This window comes from Vulpes lagopus, chromosome 2 (genome assembly GCF_018345385.1).
Source record: "Vulpes lagopus strain Blue_001 chromosome 2, ASM1834538v1, whole genome shotgun sequence".
NCBI classification, from domain to species: domain Eukaryota; kingdom Metazoa; phylum Chordata; class Mammalia; order Carnivora; family Canidae; genus Vulpes; species Vulpes lagopus.
Genome location: NC_054825.1, coordinates 62,002,420 through 62,022,825, shown reverse-complemented (window position 1 = coordinate 62,022,825; position 20,406 = coordinate 62,002,420). Strand labels below are relative to the sequence as shown.

The 20,406-nt window shown below is 35.7% G+C and overlaps 1 protein-coding gene across 1 annotated transcript in view; it reads left to right on the top strand.

The window, feature by feature from the left end:
• Nucleotides 1-20,406, top strand: part of UNC13C (unc-13 homolog C) — a 586,599-nt gene that overhangs the window by 294,005 nt on the left and 272,188 nt on the right. The window contains exons 15-17 of the mRNA XM_041745721.1: nt 1,603-1,718; nt 3,560-3,723; nt 19,569-19,725. Of these exons, the coding sequence (XP_041601655.1) occupies nt 1,603-1,718; nt 3,560-3,723; nt 19,569-19,725 (437 nt within the window). The remainder of the gene's footprint in view (nt 1-1,602; nt 1,719-3,559; nt 3,724-19,568; nt 19,726-20,406) is intronic.

Genomic DNA, 20,406 nt, shown 5'->3' with positions numbered 1-20,406 from the left:
AGCATGTCCTTGAATTAAGGCAGTTAGAATTCAAAACAGAAATTCCTTAAATCATTCTTTTGACAAAAGAACAATTCTTTTGATGTTCTTTGCTTCCTGACAAATGTTTTTTGATGTGAGTATATTCAGTTTGCCAAGAAGATTGAATGAGCTATTAGTAAAATCAGTACAAATCAGCTATTCAGCTCTTATGCTGAAATGATCCTTCCATTATGGGGAGGAAAATATGATGCAACAGGACGGGGAAATATTTCCCTGCTCACCAACAGTTTTTATGTTTGCACTCTCTTTGCTGATATTGGGAGTTTTAGGGGAAAGAGGAGAGAAGGAGGGAGACTGGGAAGGACCAGTTTTAGATTTGTATAAAATCCCTCAGTAGGTTAAACCCATATAGATACCATATTTGTACTCTTTTTATAGTGTTTTGTCCTTTATCACATAGAATTCATTCCACCACACAGAGGAGGACTTGGCCAAAAGCTCTGTCCATCTAAGTGAGGCCTGTGTCCCATAGATCTATGGGGATGATGATAGTTAAAATCAAAGAACCAGTAATGCTCCCTGGGACTTTGGACAGAGATCTGTGACAAGAAGATCCCAGGACTTGCATTTTATTTTTTTTCTGGCCCCAGCAGAGAACTTTAATATTTTTTGGGAATCAACTATCTCCCAGCCAATAGGAGAAACTCTCAGGATCCTGGCACTCCTCAGGGGATAATCTTAGAACATAATGACTATCAAATATAACAATGAAGCATCAGCAGACATTCCACAAGAAGAAAGCAGACTTCATGATTTAACTGCATCTTTTATGACTATAAATACAGTTATACTTAGAAGAGGGTCAATAAGTTTTTACCACCTTCTCTGTCACTCTACCTCCTTGTGTTTTATTTGTGAAATGGGTCAGGTTGCTTCTTTATTTCATCTATGAAGCAGATATCAAATGTGAGTCCCCTATGTACATTCAAATTCTAGGGACTTAGTGATTATGCTTTTTTTTTCTTTTAAAACTACTTATTAGTTCATACTGAACACACATATACATTATTTGATTGAATTGACTACATATTGATTTTGTCCAAATATACAGTTAATTCAACACGTTAGTAAACCCAGGCCATAGACTGTAGGTCTTTAAGAATCACTGGTAAAGAAAACTATGAACAATTTTTGTTGTTATCATTGTTAGAGCTTTGACTCCTCTTTTCAAGCATAGAAAGAGAAGTGAGTTAGAGAAGTGAGAAGCTTTTAGATAAAATAGTTTTCTGGGTAATTGTATTTTTAAGTTATCTTTCTTTTAATTGCCTGAGCAATTTCATTGATAAACTGATCAAGTACACAGAAATTTTTATCAGAATGGCAAGGTCTCCTGATGAAGCTTTTTCGTTTGAAGTATCTGTAATGCAATTTGAGGATTAGTGACACAATAGGCACATTATTTTAAAATGTGTTTACCAGGGTCTTAATGGCTAGTTAATAATCAAACCTGATCTAGAAAAGTGGCTTTTAGCAATGTAAGCCTTTTTTAAAGCTTTTGAGAAATTCTATGAGAAATATGGTATTTTCAAAAATGACCAATTACTTTTTTTGTTGTATCAGAGAAACGGACAGATAAGTCAGCTGTGTCTGGAGCCATTAGATTGAAAATCAATGTGGAAATAAAAGGAGAGGAGAAGGTTGCCCCATATCATATACAATATACATGTTTACATGAGGTAAGTGAATTGAATTCTATTAATAATAAAATCTAGAAAAGAAATAGGTCTTTATGGATCATAAACAAGCTTTTGGTTTAGAAGTATAATTGAATTAGGTTTGTACAGTTGTTCCTAGAGTTCTGATCCTGTAATATAGCATGTGATATCATACAGCCTAGGTATTGCTCTCTGAAGAGTGAGCAGATGTCTTCTACTGAGAGTCAGAACAGACACGTGAGGCAGGTATTAACAAAAATGGCAATAAGATGATGATGAATAAGTAGACTAAGGAGGAAGAAAAACATCAAAGGCATTTGTTAAAAAAATAAGTCATGACAAATATTTTGGAAGCATTAAACATATAGTATGTTAGTAATGCAGGAACGTATCCAAATATTATTTTTGAGAACAGTGAGTTAGTGTTCAGATTTTATTGAAGATATAGTTGGGAGTATTAGAAATACAAAAATGTTGATATTGCATCAATGGTTTTTGGTAGCCAGTGTAAAAGCAATGATTGCTTGTTTTTTTTTTTCTAGAGTAACTAAGAGCTTCATACATACTGAACCATCCTCCATTTTAATTACTGATTCCACAAACATGTTGGGAATGGAGAGCATCAAAATGTCCTTACTACCGAGGATAGTAGAGAATATATTCACCCCAAAAGTAGGGCTTGGTTGGCTTAGTGTTTGAGACTACCCAATTTGAATCCAAAGGGCAGATTCACCTCAGTGTAGATATACTGAGAAATATAATCTTGGGTTTCTATTGAATGCTTTGCATCTCAGAGCTTAGAGTTGTCCACAAAGCCTTTCTCTTTGATACAAATGGCACTTGTCGCATGTATCAGAAAATATGAAGTAAAGCTGAAGAATGTACCTTTCCCCATGTTCAGAGAAGTATAAAGAAGAAAGTCTCTTCCCAAAATAGAAAAAGATAACAGAGAATATATGCTCTTTGCATACAATTTTCCCTAAATGTATCTATGAAAATGTATATGTGGAATTATTTGCACTTCCATTTTACTAAAGGAGGAAAGGGGAACAGTATTTAAATCATATGCACATTGCACATAATTAGATATAGGACCTAGACTTAATTTCCTGACTCCAATTTAGCCAGTGATATTTTTCCTTTAGAAAAGGTGGTTCAGTTTTCAAATCAGTGAACTCCCTGAGCTGGCGAGATGGAGAGCCAACTCTGGTCTTTCAGTTTGGGCAGAGAATATTTGGGATCAGAGGAACAGCATTATTCTTTGCTTTTTAGAATCCTTTTCCGCTAGTCCAAGAACCAAAAAGAATAAAACCTAAGAAAGGACCCAGGCTGTATCCATGTAGCAGTTCCCAAACTTGTTATTTCTCAATACTTCCCAATATTCCTAAACAAGAAATTGTATGTAGTGATTTTTATTTCATTACAAATTTCTCATTCACTTTTAATCTCAATTCATTGTCCTGACTCCTACCATTTCACAGTCAAAGCCCTTTACACACTAAAATTCTGTATTAACATAGCTAAAAACACATTACTCATCCAAGGGCCCTATAATTTTCTCAGAGCCCATGAGTGCAAAATAGGTTCTAGCATGTAGAAATGCAAAAACTTCCTACTACAATGAATTGATAAATATGAAACATTTGAATCATTGATTCTTTGTATGCCTAGGCAGAAATAAAACCAATTTGCATAAATATGAGGTGAGTTAGAATAAAAATCCAATATATTCCTATTGCTTCTATATGCTGATGAAACATTAGATGCAATCAAATGCAAATATAAATTACCGAGAGTTACATTTACATATTTCTGGCCTATTCTGAGGAATTACTGAACAATTGAAAACCACTTACTTTTAGAATCTGTTCCATTACTTGACTGAAGTGAAGTCTAATGGTGGAGTGAAAATCCCAGAGGTCAAAGGGGAGGAAGCCTGGAAAGTTTTCTTTGATGATGCTTCCCAAGAAATAGTCGATGAATTTGCCATGCGTTATGGGATTGAATCCATTTATCAAGCTATGACGTAAGTACTCTAGAACATGTACATATTCAAAAATCTCTGTTGAAATCTAAAGAAAATGTGAGAAAAGCATTCATCTCCATTCTTCTAATTCAAATGAAATTTTAATTATAAAGTCAGTTACATATGAATGAACCTATTTATGCTGGCTACTCTCTCACACAACTCTAAAGTGTTAAGGATTTGGCAATTCACTACTACCATCTTCCCCAACCTTACTTTGTTCTTAGAGTGTTCTCTATTGGGAAACAGTGTTAGCAATACCTTGGAACTTAAAATTGTAAAATCTCTATCCTACCTACCCCAAACCTACTGAGTCAGAAATTCTCAAAGTGGGTCCCAGTGATCTGTGTTTTAATCAGTCCCCCTGATGCGTCTCATAAACTCTGAGTTTGAGAACTAATGCCCTACTTGATATCTGAGAAAACTAAAACCTGATGATTGAAGTGCACTGTCCAACTTCACAGTCTGTTAATGTCAGAGATATATCCAAAGCCATTACAGTGTCTTGACCCAAACCATAGGATATATTCTTCCTTTCTATATTTCTATCAGTGCTGCTAATTCAGCAAAACTAAGATTTATTGAGAACATACATTCTGCAGTAAACGTGGTTCTTTTTTTTTTTTTTTAAGATTTTATTTATTTATTCATGAGAGACACACAGAGAGAGGCAGAGGCACAGGCAGAGGGAGAAGCAGGCTCCATGCAGGGAGCCTGCCATGGGACTCGATCCTAGGTCTCCGGGATTATGCCCTGGGCCGAAGGCAGACGCTCAACTGCTGAGCCACCCAGGTGCCCCAGTAAATGTGGTTCTATAGAAATGACTCATACAGACCTTTACTGAGGAGTTTCAGTAAGGGTTTAGAATTGGGTTGTACCTTGCCCACAGTATACTGTTTGAAACCTAGTCTAAGTGTATACATGCATCCTGTTCAGTTATATACCATATATAATATGTAAACTACTTATGTATATATATTAGAAAACTGTACTTTCATATTAACGATCGGATCATATTTTCATGTCAATCAAAGATGCAGACCCAGATCATGAGTCATTTGCAACCATCTGAATGATGGATGTGGATTGGACCAAAATCAATGCTCTTCTTCCAAGTTTACTGTTCTTAGCATTTAATCACTAATTATAATTCTAGAGCAGAATATGTAAGACTACATTTAGATTTTTTTATGGATTGTATGCTTTTTTGGTTGACAGAGTGTCCTAAATCTAAATAATGAAGACTTAGAGATTATAGAGGTAAAAAGATAGTTAGAGGTCATGTAGTTGAACCTCTCTCCAAATCAGAAACCCTATTGCTGCATCCATTACTGTGGTCATCATCCCTCTGCTTATTTGCATGCAGCAACAGCATATTGCTTTTCAGGCAACCTATTTTGTAATTGGGCAGCCATAATGGAGTCTGTGACTTTGTCATCTCCCCTGTCCCATGTCAGTGGCTATAATTCAGACTACCTAGTATCAGATTTGAGCACAGTAAAAATGCAACTATGATTAACAGTCTAAAATAAATGAACTATTCTGCGAGAAGGAAGCTATGTTAAAAACGACAACAACGAAACAACAGCAACAAGAAGACTGCTTCTGGAAATAGCACCAAAAAAAGAAATGATCAAGTTAAATTTATCCCAAAATATCTCTATGAGCTGATGTCACATTACTTCTTTGCCATGCTTCCTATATTCTGAGAAGCATAATCATATTAATATAGAAAAAGGATAACTGTATGACAGTTTAAAAGAGAAGAATCATCCTTCATTCATTTTATCACTTGTATTTTTCTCTTGCCTTTAACCTAAGTAAACAGTAACAATAAAATACTTTTGGATACTTCCTTGGTATCAAGTGACCTGCATGTGAACTCATAATTACGAAGGGCCTTACAGTAAGTATTTTTAGCTTTGTGGAGCCTATAGTCTCTGTCACAACTGCTCAACCTGCACTCCAAGTGCAAAAACAGCCATAGATATTAAGTAAACAAATGGGCATGGCCATATACTGACAAAAACAAAAGCAAAAAGAAAAACAACACACATACAAAAACAATAGGCTGGGCTTGGCTATGGCCTTAGCTGGCTAACTTTTGGTCTAAAGAGTGAGAGCAAGGCAGATAGGCATAAGAGGGGAAAATGTCTTTTATTTTGGTAATAAATTGAGAAATGCACTTTGATGATAACAAAATGCAGTAGATTATGTAGTTGACCCATTGAGGGTCTACTTCTAGATTATAGTTTTTTTTTTTACAGTACTGTAAACGTATTTCTCTTCCTTATGATTTTCTGAGATTTTCTCTAGCTTATTCTAAGGGCACATATACATCAAACACACAAAATATGTGTTTATGACTATTGATATGACTGGTAAATAAGGCTCCCAATCAATTGTAGGCATGTGGTTAAGTTTTTTAGGGTCAAAAGTTATATGTGGATTTTTGACTGTTCAGGAGTCAGTGACTCTAACCCCTGTATTGTTCAAGGACCAACTATATCATATCTACTTCTGGTTATACGTTTGATTTGATATTGATATTTTTATTTGTTAAATATTTCTTTCAGCTTTTGAGTACTGACCGAGATGGCCTTAACATTTCCCTCATCTTGATAAAACTTTACAGACTCTTTCTTGCCTCTAGACCCCTAACCTCCCTCTCACCTTGACCCTTACAGAATCCAGAAGGGTTAAACCCAGGAGTCCCTGACCTCCCTTTTCTTATAGCATTTACTTTAGAAAACTTGTAATGGTAAATTCTTTGAATTATAAATTTTTCGAAAGCCTCTTGTCAGTTTTACAACCCAGGAGTAGCTTTCTCAAGGACCTGGGAGGCATCTCTCTCAAATACAATCATCAAGGAGGAGTATAGGCCCCTGGTCCCAGTCTCTGTAGGTGGGGCAGGGTAGGGGTTAGGAGCCTAACTTGGACAGGTGCCTTTCTCCAAGTTGTAATACTATTTCAGGGCATGAGTACAAGAGAAAATGTATCTTTTCTTTGGTTAATGCCAATTAGCAAACACAGGTAACTAGGATTCCCCCAACTCCAGTTCTTAAAACCTCCACTTCATCCCCCTTCCAATTCAGCCCTTAAAAATATCCCCATCTGTTATTTCAGTGGAGTTGAGTTTGGACTGAATTCTGATTTCTCTTCACTATTGCACACCCTTGAATAAAATTTTCCTGGCCTATTTCATTATGTCCAGTGCAATTTTGCTTTGATAGTACAAGTTTTAGCATCTCACCAGAATAAAAAATATTTCTGTTGTTTGACAGTTGGATAACTCCTAAAAAAATTTGACTACAAACATAAATATGATCTCTTCATTTATTATTAATTGATGATCATTAGTTATTGAAACAGCTTTTATAGAAAACTATGCATATACTCATTTTATACCAAAATGCAAATATTATAATTACACGTGTAATCTAGTTTGAGAGAGATAATAGACTGGTGTCACTTAGAGAGGTGCTTGAATTCAGTTCAAAGATTTTAAATTGCTATCTTGAATACAATAGCTATATGTTTTATTACTGCCTTATTAAAAATTCTAGGTGCATGATAGAAACTCTGTACATATTTTTAATTGAGTGAATCAGAAGTAGAAGCTCTTTATTCTCAACTTCTCCTGGCACATTTCTTCATGTCAGAAGTTTGCAATTGCCAGGGCTCCTGGGTGGCTGTCAGTGAAACGTCCTACTCTTGGTTTTAGCTCAGGTCATAGTCTCTGGGTCTTAATCCAGCCCAGCATAGGACTCCACATTCAGCGGAGAGTCTGCTTGGGATTCTCTCTCTCTCTCTCTCTCCCACCCCTCATTCACACACATTCTCTCTCTCAATCTCTCTCTCCCTCAAATAAATAAATCTTAAAAAAAAAAAAGTTCACAATTGCCAAAAGCATAAAAAATGGAACTTGAAAGATTAAGCTGGTGTAGGTATCTATTTTACCTTGTAAGTGTTTTAAATTGATTATTTATAATAATTTGGAGAAATTTCAGAGTACTGACATTGTTCTGTTAGGTGTTGAAATATAACTTTCAGAGAGTTTTTTTCTACCATACTTTCCAATTGATCATCCTGTAATTGAATTATAATTTGACTCCTATTGCTGGCCAATGAATAACATAATTTTTAAAAAAGAGTTGATGAATAACCAACTATATCTTCAAATTTAAGTTGGTTGCCTGTTGAATCAGTAGTATTTACCTGTTATCTTGAAACTTTGCTTCAGGGGATGGAGAAAACTAACCAAGCAACAAAAACAAAACCTAGAACTACACATGTCAAACTTACCTCAGAAGTATTTCCCTTAATTTTAAAAACACAAGGTTAGGGAACTCAGCTTCAAAGAAGAAACGGATATCCTGTCTACCTAGTAAGGACATTTGCAAATTTGGGAAAGGACAAAACTGCTTAATTTCTGTGGGCTTTCCTAGATATGATTTGATCAGAAAAAAAAATCAAAGCTCAGTTTCTTTTGATATTTAAAGACTCCTTTTGCTTAGCCAAATCCTCAGGTAACCTTATAATCTTCCTGTTTTTAGTAGAGATTGCCTGGTTTCTTTTAAGCATACTCCCATTTCTTTGAAGATGGATTTGGAGCAGATGGATTTGGGAACTGTGTATTAAGCCAGAGAGTCTGGATATACATTATTAAATTTTCTTCTTGTGTATTTCTCATCATAAGAAGGAGGCTGAATCTATTATGCTGGTAAATAATCTGAACATTAATACTGAACTTCCCAGTCCTCTAAGGTACCTCCTGCTTATTACAAGTGCTCTCTCCTTTTTACCACAAAACATTTTCTGTGAGGGTACAATTTATTAGACCTATTCGTTGCATTAAAAAATGTACTTTTTGTTTGGGAACATTCATGAGAAAGGCGATTACAGTTTTCCTATTTGGACAAGCGATTGATCAAGGACCAGGAGGATTTGTTCCCACATGGTAAATTCAACCATCCATCTAAAAAAAAAAAAAAAAGAAAAGAAAGGCAATTTTCTGATATATGACCGTAGTAATGAAAGTGTTTCCTTTCCAAAGAAGTCCATCATTTTATATATTTTGCATCATGATGCTGAGCATAGAGTCTATGTTCATCATGAGAATTTTGGGAGTCCATCTATGCAAAAATATACACTCTTAAAAATGTTCTGACATACCTACCATTCACCCCTAAACACGTGCAGGGAATTTCATGTCAGCATCAGGGATTAAATTGTCCTTTGGAGGTAATTTCTGTCAAACAAATATATTTTAACTGGGTGTTTAATGAGTCTTTCATTTATTATTAAATGAAACCCCAGGAGTCTTACAAAGTCTAAGATTTTGTTAGACTATGGTCATGCATCCGTAATACCAAATGAGAAAAGCATTAAGTCAGTACTTTTCACCTTGGTGTCCTTAACAACCTTTACTTTGGTACTAGCGCTCTCAATTGAATTTATATTTGAACTAGAACTATGGGGATACAGTTTATTTTAAAGGCACTAGTCTATTTTAGCTGCTTGAATCATGATCCTGCTTTCTGAGGAAAGTGCTGCTTAATTGATGAGTGAAGCACTCTTTCCTGCAAGAAATATTTATTGAGGACCTCCCATGTGCCAAGGAGTTTTCTAGGCACTAAGGGATACATTACCAAAGAAGAAGGCAGGATCTGGTGTTTCAGGGAGTCCCTATTCCAGAAGATAACAATTCATTTATTTGACAGACATTCTGAGTATTTAAGTATGAGGACTTATACAGGGCTTTGGGATACAGCAGTAGAAGATACCTCTTGCTTCAGTGAGCTAATCGAGATCAAAGAGGAAGAAGAAATAACAAAAAGACAGCATAATCGAGATATACATGGGTACTGTAAGAGCACAGACATAAAGCAACCAAACCCAGACATAGATGAGGAGAGGTGTCAGAGAAAGCTAATGGTCAGCCTAAGGGTCCCAGCCTTACCTGTTCTTCAACTTCCACCATTCCTCCAAACCTTGTGCATTTCATTACTTTCCTGTCTCCCACCACTGCCTTCACATTCAAAGCCTCTACAGCTGAGTTCAAGTAATCCATAGCATCCGTGAAAAATTATGATGCTTTTTGCCAAAAGTGGATCCTTAAATGTTTGACCCTTTTAGGTGACAAGCATGTGTGCCATCACTGAAATGCATGCTTACTTTGAATTCTAGGGAGCAAATGTAATAAATGCTATTTTAGTGTATTTCTACTATTTGGAATACAGATAATCTTTCCTTTCATCTTGTATGGTTTCTCTGCCATCTCCAAAGGTTCTAAAAACTATTGTCGTCTTTATGGTACTTCTTTCCAATCATTTATTTTTATTAAGAAAAAAATGATCTTGAAATCTTTTAAATCAAAGGCATTTTAATCCCTTGAAAACCACAAGATGATGTGATTCCAGACAGTCACTGAAAAAGCAGATGAGTTAGGTGATTGTCTTTCCCCTCCCCCTCCACATTGATGTCTACAAAACAATAGCAAGTAAGCTGAATCCAGGTGTATTATTTGAAATACATGTGACTCCCCAACATTTTGCCAATAATCTTTGAGAATTAATGGTTGATAATATTGTAGCAATTGCTTTAGCTGAAAACATGCCAGTAACTGTGTCATTACTGGCAATTTAAGCATCATCATTTTTAAGTCTGTTACTCTAACTTTTCCCACAAAGCTGAAATTCCATTTGTTAAATTGGTTTGACACTAACCCCATTTTCTTCAAAAAGTAGTCAGGTGATTTAAACATTATTAATCCATTGTTTTCAATTGTGTCTGTGTGGGAAATGTTAGCATTTTCAGAGATTACAATAGCACTTTTCGACCTATTTTATTTGAAGGTGTACTTTTTGAAAGAATTGTTTGCAGCAAAGATCTATTCAGCCACTTTAAATTGCTAATTGTACTTTAAATCCTGTTTTCCCTCTCCCTCCTAGAACAATATAAGTAGCACTGAAACTACAGCCTTTAAAAGGAATTGATTTTCAAGGAGATGGTTAGAAGCAAGAAACTTTGTCTTGGCAATTACCACACATAAAGTGAGAGGGAGATGCTTTGCAAATTGAAGAATGTGTAGAAGCCTGTTAGCTAAAAACTCCCAAAGAGCAAAGGATGCCTGCAGATGACTCCCTGTTCCCTGCTTACTGGACATCCCTATTAACCAGGGGCTCCAGTAGAATCAAATGTTGATGGTGAGAGGAAGTAATGTTTATGGCTGGACACAACCTGTTATCTGTATTCAGAGACGCGTAACACATTAAACCTTGGAAGGGTTAGATCTCTTCACTTCAAAGATGGAGAAACTGAATCTAAGAGTGATAAAATTACTTTTCTAAGATCACAGAACAGGATTAGAATGAATTATGCCTATGCCATGGCACCTGTAACTCTAAATTAGCCACCCAGAATTCCTCCATCTACCCCACATACCTAAAAAAATTTTGTTTACCATATTTTCAAGGCTTCCAAGAAATATAGCCACTAATCCTGATTAATACTTCTCCTTCTTTGAAATTTCTCTTTTTTTCCCTTTTCCTCTTTCCATCATCTAAGAAATGTGTACATTAATGCATACTGTTATCTTGATTATACTGGCTGCGTAATCATTTATCATTTAGATTAAAAGTGAACGTGAAATGGCAAGTTCGAAGTAGATTATTGTTTAGTACCAAGAGGTACCATGTGTAACTTACCATGATCCTAGTCACAGTTTCTAGAAAAGGACAGGTAGGGACTCCTGGATGACTCAGTTGGTTTAGTTGATTAGTTGGTTTAGTTGATTTCTGCTCAGGTCATGATCTCAGAGTTGTAATACTGAGGCCCACTTCTGGTTCTGTGCTGGGTGTGGAGTCCACTTAAGATATTCATTATCTCTCTCCCTCCTTCTCTCCCCCTCTCTCTTCCTCCCTCCCTCCCCCCTTCCACTCTCCTCCCTTCTTAAAAGAAAAAAAAAAAAAAAAGAAAAGAAAAGAAAAGAAAAGAAAAGAAAAGAAAAGAAAAGAAAAGAAAAGAAAAAAGAGGACCGGTATTTTTACCAATCAGGGAAGAGATTAAATTCATAAGAGTGACCTGGAAATTCTGAATTTCAGTGTTTTATTTTTAAAATTAATATCAAATGCTTAAACTTTTTTCCTCAAATGCCTAAACTTTTAATTTTATTATTACAACTCCTGATTAACTCCCAAGTCACTAATTTTAAGAAGATCATCTTAATGTAAGTTCTAAGAGGGCACAATCATTGTATCTTAAATTTTTAGACATTGAGACATGTTCAATTTAATTCTGGTCAATTAAGGAAACCATTTTTATGACTTGAATCTATATACCTTTTTCAAAGGTATAGGTATCAAACAATGAAAATTTTATTGCTTACAATTTTAATTATTTCTTAAGAAAAACGCCTTTGTAAGGCTAATTTGATATTACAACTGATATAAAGGCCTAATGGAATGAAAAGTAGTATTAAGTGACTTGCTGGGTTTTTCTCATTGTCCTTCTTTGGTTTCTACAACTTCACTATTCGCATCCCTGTTTTGCCTTAGAAATTATAAGTGAAAAATCATTCCATTAATACCTTCAAAATTAAGTCTCAATATATTTTTGTTAAGTGAATTCAAAGTGGTATATATTTTATATTAATTTTATAGTAAATTTTTTGCAACTTTGCATTAACCAGAAACTGGTAAGGTCTATGATAAACTTTGAAAGAAAAAACATTTGTGGGTGATTCATTATTGACTTCTTTTATAAAAATCTTGTTTAATGATATTTTAAAGAATAATATAGTTTATATACTTTTACATTATATAGTACTTTAAACTTCTTTAGAAAAAAAAATGAAGAAATTTTGTCTTTAGTCAAAGAGAAATTTTAAAGGATGTTAGATTACTTTGTTTCATGCTGAATGTTACAAAGAGACTTGTAAAATCAACAATAGGGCAAAAGTTGAATCAACATTTAAAATCAGTTTATATAGATTTTTCTATATTAGGATAGACTAGGATAATAAAGCATGCTAATGGTAAATTATTTTAAAATACAAAATGTATTTTCTAAATAACAAAAATCTCTAGCTCTACATGGAGATAACTTTGTGACAATTTTAGTTAATAAGTATTTCCTGCCAGATTTTTGGTTGTTTCTGCTTTATACCTACATGTGCATGTGTGTGCATGCAAGTGTGTATGTTAAAATAATATGTAAAGATGTTTACATCTTAATTGTTTGGCAACTTACAGGGTTCCTTTGAATCAGTATTTGTTGACCACCTGGGTTAATTATCAGCATTCACCTGAAGACCTTAATCTGAAATCTAAGCCTCTAAAAGTATTCCACTCTTTCCCATGACTTTATTTAAATACAGCTTTCCTTTAGATTGGAGAAAGATACTTAACCTGCTTCTATTGATGGGTTTTCCGAATATAAGAGCTGGATTCTGCCTCCTCCCCTCCCCCGCCCATCTAATCTAAACTAGCTGTGAATTCTTATCTTGCTGGATATCCCCAGGATATACTGTTCCCAGTGTTCTTTCTGCCCTTTTTTTCTAACTAGCTTCAAATCCCATTGCCTATTCCATTGCTGTCTTACAATCTTGAGAGTTATATACCCTTTAATAGATAGTGAGTTGGTGCGGGAAATAAGAGACAGCTCTTTACTGTCTTGAGAAGCCATTAGTGTGGATTAGGAAAATGGCTGACAGCCTTACTGGCCAGCAGCCTAGGTCCCAATCTCAGATATAGCATAAAAAGTGTGATGTTGCTAGAAATATCTCCCCATTTCCTCTCCACTCAGGTTAATATTTTAGGAGCTAAAACACTAGTCAGCCACTGAACATCTCTCAGTCTAGCAGGCTGCCCTAAAGTTAGGCAAAGTCCTCCTAGATACTGGGAAATCTTTGACTAGTACTCTAATTTCAAATGCTTTTATGACTTGACATTATTTTTTGTTTTTCCTGGATATGTCCATGAAAGTTTTGAGTGAGTGAATCATATGTAGCTACCTACCTTTAATAATACCCAAGAAATCGGGCAGCCTGGGTGGCTCTGCGGTTTAGCACCGCCTTCAGCCCAGGGCCTGATCCTGGAGACCAGGGATCGAGTCCCACTTCAGGCTCCCTGCATGGAGCCTGTTTCTCCTTCTGCCTGTGTCTCTGCCTCAATCTCTCTCATGAATAAATAAATAAAATATTTAAAAATAATAATAATAACCAAGAAATCATCTCAATTAAATTTAAATCAGAAAGCAAAAGATTTGTCTATCCTCTAAGATGAATACATGCCTAATGCTCTAGAAAATTTAAAATATACAGCGTTTATAAGCAGAATGTTATTAACCTTTAAAGTTATTGTCATCATTACTATTAACTGCTATGCACTCAACAAATGTTTATAAAACAACTATATGTTTTGATAAACTGCCACACTCAAGGTATCCAACCACATGCCCTGTATACTCTAACTCAACATAAATACTGTTGGCTCACATTGTTTTGTTTTCATTAATAAACATTGGTCAACTCCTGTGTGGAAGAAAATACTATGCTACTGGAAGGCTGAATAAGATAATAACCAAGCATGAACTAAACACATGCTGAAGGAAGCAGGTGCATGTACAAGTAATACACAACACTGTAGAGAAGAAGAGGATAAGTTAAGAGAAATATAGAGAGATGGTTTTGAACTTAAATTGCCTGAACTCCAATCCTGAATCACCTTACTTGCTCTGTGACTTTAAGAAAGAAAAACTATTAGGTGGTGCCTGGGTGGCTCAGTCATTTGAGTGTCTGACTCTTGATTTTGGCTCAGGTCATGATCTCAGGGTCATAAGATCAAGCTCCATGTCCTGCTCTGTGCTCAGCGAGGAGTCTGCTAGGGATTCTCTTTCTCCCTCTTCCACTGTCCTTGTGTCCCTGCATTTCTTCTCTCTCAATCTCTTTCTCTCCCTAATAGAAATAAATCTTCTATTTATTCCTTTTAAGGAAAAAAAAAATTAGAAAAGAAAAACTGTTTACAGCAAGCAGGGAGGGAGTCAGACTTCAAAGCACTAACAAAACAAAGCAAAAACATAACATACCTAAGATTACCTAGTTTCCATGGAATTCTTGTGCTGTTCTTGGTGGGACACTAAACTGGTGTTCATATTTTAAGAGGTCATAATAAATTTTCAGATATAACATGAGTAAAATCAAGTTCAAAATTGTTTTGTTAGAAACTTTAGGTTTCAGAAAAATATTTGAGTTTTTTTTTTAATCTTGGAGCTCAAAGACAGTGTGATTCTGTGAGTTTTAGATTATCTCAAGATGCGTGTGAGTTTTAGACTATCTCAAGATTATTTTCTCCTTCTGACTGTGGTGTGTGAAGTGCTTAGTCATTTTGGAAGCAAGGCAGAAGTGTCATTTTTTGCTCCTATATCTTCCCAAATTGTTTTTTCCTGCTTCCAGTACCTACTCATTTCAATTTATCTTTATACCACTTCAGAGTCATCTTCCCAAATTTTTCTGATAATGTTAGTCCCCTCTGCAAGAATCTCCACAACTTCATATAGTCCATGTGAAAATGTGGAAACTCCTTAGCTTGTGACCAACAGAATCTGGCCTTGACCAGCACTTTACCTGAGTGGCCCCTAGCACCTCCTCACTTTTCATCCTGTTTCTTCTTCATGCAAACTCCTGTCATTCCACTAACATCTTGTGAAGGTTACAGTGATGTGTGTTTGTCAAGTCTGTTTGTGTTCTGTCCTCCTAAGATTTTCTCACTGCACCCAACAACATCAATCACCCTTTATCTGCAAATCTCCCATTCTCATGGTTTCTCTGATTCCAGTAGCCTGCCTTTCCTTTTACCCATCTGTTTTTTTTTTCCCCCCCTTTGGCCTCAGTCATAGAATTCACTCTTTTTTTTTTTTTTTTTTTTCTTTCACTAGTCCCTTGCATATTGGTGTTTCCAGGTTCCACACCCTGGCATTTCTCTTTTCTGGCTACATAATCTTCCTGGATGATGTCATCCTTCCTCATGGTTTTGACTGACTCTGACATGTTGGTGACCCCCAAATCTAAGCGTCCAGTTCAGATATCCAGTAACCTGGCAGACATTCCTATGTAAAAGCTCTGCAACCTTGGGTTCAAACCCAACTGAACACATGATCCCTACCTCACAATTCCTTTCTCCTTTTTAGGTCCTAGCTCATTTGGCAAAGGTACCAGTTACCCAAACTGAAACCTTGGAACTTAACCATTTCTCTTCCCGACTTCTCATTCCTCACCAGTCACCAAGTCCTGGCAGTTTCTCATCTCTCAGTGTTTTCAAATTCATTCCTTCCTCCATATTTCTGTAGTCACTGCCCTAGTTCAGACACCCACCATCTCTTCCCTAGATAGCCTCCTAACTGGACTCTCCAGTCTCACCTTCTTTCAAACCATCCTTCTAAAGTCTGCTCCCCACCAAGTTAATCTATTTAAAATTCAACTCTGTTGATGGTACTTTCTATCCATATAAACAGCCAGAGTTCCTTGAAGATATATATATTTTTTTCCTACATTGACTCTTAAGATTTTGGGTTTTGTTTGAAAATAATCTGATCTACAATATAGGTCCAATTTGCCTAACATATTTCATGAGACTCTCCTATACACTCTCTAACCCTGTCTTTGGTCTGACCAAGCATAGAATATTCTCTGGGAAATCTGGGCTCTACCAACCTAAAATTGCTAGGGTTCACTGTACACAATATTTTATTTTCCACATTGTGCCTTGGTTTTTATTATTCTATTCCCCAGAATACATCTTTTACCTATTGGTGACAATAAGCCCTATGCTTGGTTTGGCTATTTCTGAGTCATGCATTAACCCTTAACACAGCCCTGCTTTGAGATCCATCAGGGCACAATATGCACACTCTAACTTACTCTTCCTTGGCACTCTGTTTGGCTTTTCTTTCTCATAACTTTTGTATAACTGTATTACATTTCTTCTGAAACTGATTCTCCCATTAGTCTGTAAATAGATTCATTACTAAACACCTAATGCCTAACATAGTATCTCACATTTAGACATGTTAAATAAATATTTATTGGACACTAAACTCTTGACTCTTCCATGGCCATTACATGAACTCTAATCCTCAAGACCTTGACTCAGACATTTCCCTCTGATTTCTCCTCCGTGGGCTTATTATTAGCAGATTCAAATCAGCCTTTGAACCTGTGTCCTCCAGACCTCCTAACTTCCTCTAACCAATGGACACCTTTGTAATAGCACTTTCTCTTACATGGGAAAATTAGTGTTTAATGTGTGTCCTCTTAGAGTATGCATATTTTATACCAGGAGCATTAAATCAAGTCTAGATTACTGCCATGAAAAATAGTTCCAGAGAGATAGCAAAAATGTAGTTATTGCAAGGAGAGTATTCTAGCCAGATGTGTTTAATATAAAAATGGATGAAAAGTTTAAAAAAAAAAAAAAGACACTACAATGAATTCTGTTTCTAATCAGTTCTAATAAGAGAAAGTATTATAATCTTACCATTTAGCTATAAATTGAAATTGTTTTCTGAAGAAAACTTTAAAGTATAAAAACCAGGGGTGCCTAGGTGGCTCAGTCAGTTAAGCATCTGCCTTTGGCTCAAGTCCGGATCCCAGTGTCCTGGGATGGAGCACCATGTCAGGTTCCCTGCTTAAGAGGGAGCCTGCTTCTCCCTCTCCCACTGCCTACAGCTCTGCTTGCTTATACTCTTTCTCTCCTTCTCTCTGTAGAATAAATAAAACCTTTAAATAAAAAATAAAGTATACAACCCAGTTTATTTTACTGTTTTTCTAATTTTATGAATATGTATTAACATTAATGATAAGTACATAGCAAGGATTGCATTAAACTAGGTAACTCAAATTATGTCTCTCATTCTGGTTTTAAAACATTGCTTTGGGGCCCCAAAGCCACAATTTCATAGGGCATTTTCATCATTAAAACATTAGCTTGCCAACTCAAAGTGTAAAAGAGACAAAACTTGCTTGTTTATATCCCCAGCCTTCCCACATTACATTCATTTTCTCCTCAGATGGCCTATAAGCGGTGAACAGTGTTCAATAATTGCATCATCTTCATTATAAAACTTTCAGTTTCACCTACAGACTTTACATGATAAGCCCCTTCAGAATCTTTATTATGTTTTTCCATGATTTCTATTCAAAGTCCCTGCTAAACTGTTACCGCCCTTGTTGGGCACCAAAAATCAGAGGATGGCAGCTACCAAATTTACTATGTAACTTGGAGGCACTAGGGAGACATGGATCATTTTTTAAAAACCAAGAGCAAGATTAGTCATCCTGTTGACCTCCAGTATCCCTTTAAATATATACTGCATGCTCAGGATAATAAACTTCTGGTCTTTGGGTTTCTTACCACTTTATTTTGACAACTGATGTTTCTATATCCCTTGTTCCCCCTAGGTATGTATATTTTCCTTGTGCCATCCCCTGAACCACTGCATTTAGGTATTGCATATTCCATAACTCTTAACCTCTAACACGGATCTAACAAATTTCATTATTTGTGAATTGCAAAAAAAAAAAAAAACTAGTGTTAGTTTTTAAATTTCTATATCTTTATATTATTTGTGATATTCTTAATAGATATTATAATTAATTTAGTGTATAATGAAGTCAAAATAGATATCATTTACCTAAAAGAAGAAATCAGTTATAATGTCTTTCTAGGATTAAATAGCAAAACCTCATATAAACTCCCATGGCATGCTTTGTTATTCGTAATCCTCAGAGATTCATGTTTAAAAGTTTAACCTACTTTTATCAGCGAGTATCCTGACAAGCTACATGAATGGCCTGGCTGAGTTCTAAGACAAGCCACCATTTCCAGGACCATAATCCATTTCTTTTGAGGTGTCATTCAGGGCATTTATTTATGTTTGTACAATCTGTGTTTGAGTTCAAGAATACAGAATTCAGAGATGCCTAAGTGGAGGATAAATTACTGATGTTTGAGAGCAAAATAGGATCAGATTACATACTGAAAATGTCTTTCCTCCCTGAGTATTTTATCTTTTCACTTTTATCGTAAGCTGTGCTTTCAATTTTCAAGTCTTTTGTTATAGTTCAAATGAAACAGGTTTTCTTGAGAGAAGTAACAGAACTTGAACGCTGATGCTTCTGTTGTCTGTGAATGATACTATTATTCAGGGTTTAAGAGAAATGGTCTTTAAGCATAAAGCTGGCATAATTCAATCTGTCCTCACTATTCATCTGTTTGCTTTTATTAAATCCTGATTGTAGCAAAATGCTAGGAAAACAAAACTGCTTACGGAAACTATTTTTATGGCAAACGTCCAGAAACTGGACTCCAGTCAGATGTTAAGCTCACTTGTTCAGTACATGTACAATGAAAGGAGAGCCTCCTGCTGCATCAGTGTGATAGGAATGCAAGAGTGAAAGGGCATTCTGGTTGAAATATGGCTTTTCAGGAACTGAGTGACAGCCTAGTTACTGGAGAAGGGGAGACTCCTGTGTAATGGCTTTCCGACAGTGCTGGATTCCACTGGAAATTGCACTTAAGGTGTATACACACAACACTCCCCTGGTTGAAAGGAGTTATGTGCTCATCCCTGTGACAAATCACAGGTTGTAATTAAACCACTTCACCTTTGTGAATGAGAAATTTTTAAAAGCTGAGATTGCTTTCTCTTCACTTAATATAGATTGTGGGAGTTTTCTCTATTTTTTATAGATGTAGTTGGGAATTAATTGCTGACATTAGAAGATATGCTGTTATATGAATTAATTGGTTTATGTTTTAAAAGTGCTTTATGGTTTTGTCTTATAGGCACTTTTCATGTCTGTCTTCTAAATACATGTGCCCTGGTGTCCCTGCTGTCATGAGCACCTTGTTGGCGAATATAAATGCTTTCTATGCTCACACAACAGTTTCAACAAATGTACAGGTTTCTGCCTCAGATCGATTTGCTGCTACCAACTTTGGTGTAAGTATTTTCAGACTTTCAAATTTCTACTAGCTTATGGAGGTTAGACTTTGGATTCTAGGTATTCTTGGAATCTTATCTGCAGGAGGCACATCTTGAGGAATATCTTTTAGTATAATGGGCAAAAGCTCAAAGTTCATTGGAAACATATCCTGTAAAATAACTTCGACAGTCAATAGACATCTTCATTGAATTAAATTTCCCTATCTGGAATAACCTCCTCCAATGAGGAAATACATAAATATTGTGAAAGAGTACTGGGATTTTATAGGACTTTCTCTATGTATGCAGATTTAGGATTTGCCATTTCAGATGCTATTCACTGATAAAAGGGGGTTTGGTAGTTCTCTGGAGTCTATTAGACTCCATTTCTACCTCCTATTGGCTTTTACTGGTATTGATAGATACCAGCATATCTTCTAAGTGAAATATAGTAGGTGTATAGAGTCTAAGAACTATTTGTACCTAATTAAGAACATCCACCTGAAATATTCAAAAGCATCAAGGATGTGTTGAAAAGTAGAAATGCATGTATCCCAAGGAAATTCAAGTATTTAGCTGTCAATGTAGCTCATTCTCTGTAAGCCTCATTAAATTGAAATTGCCAAGACCAGAAATAGGATAGAAATTAATAGTAACTTTGGTAAAATGGTGAAGATCTAAGTTAAGACAAAATTAGTG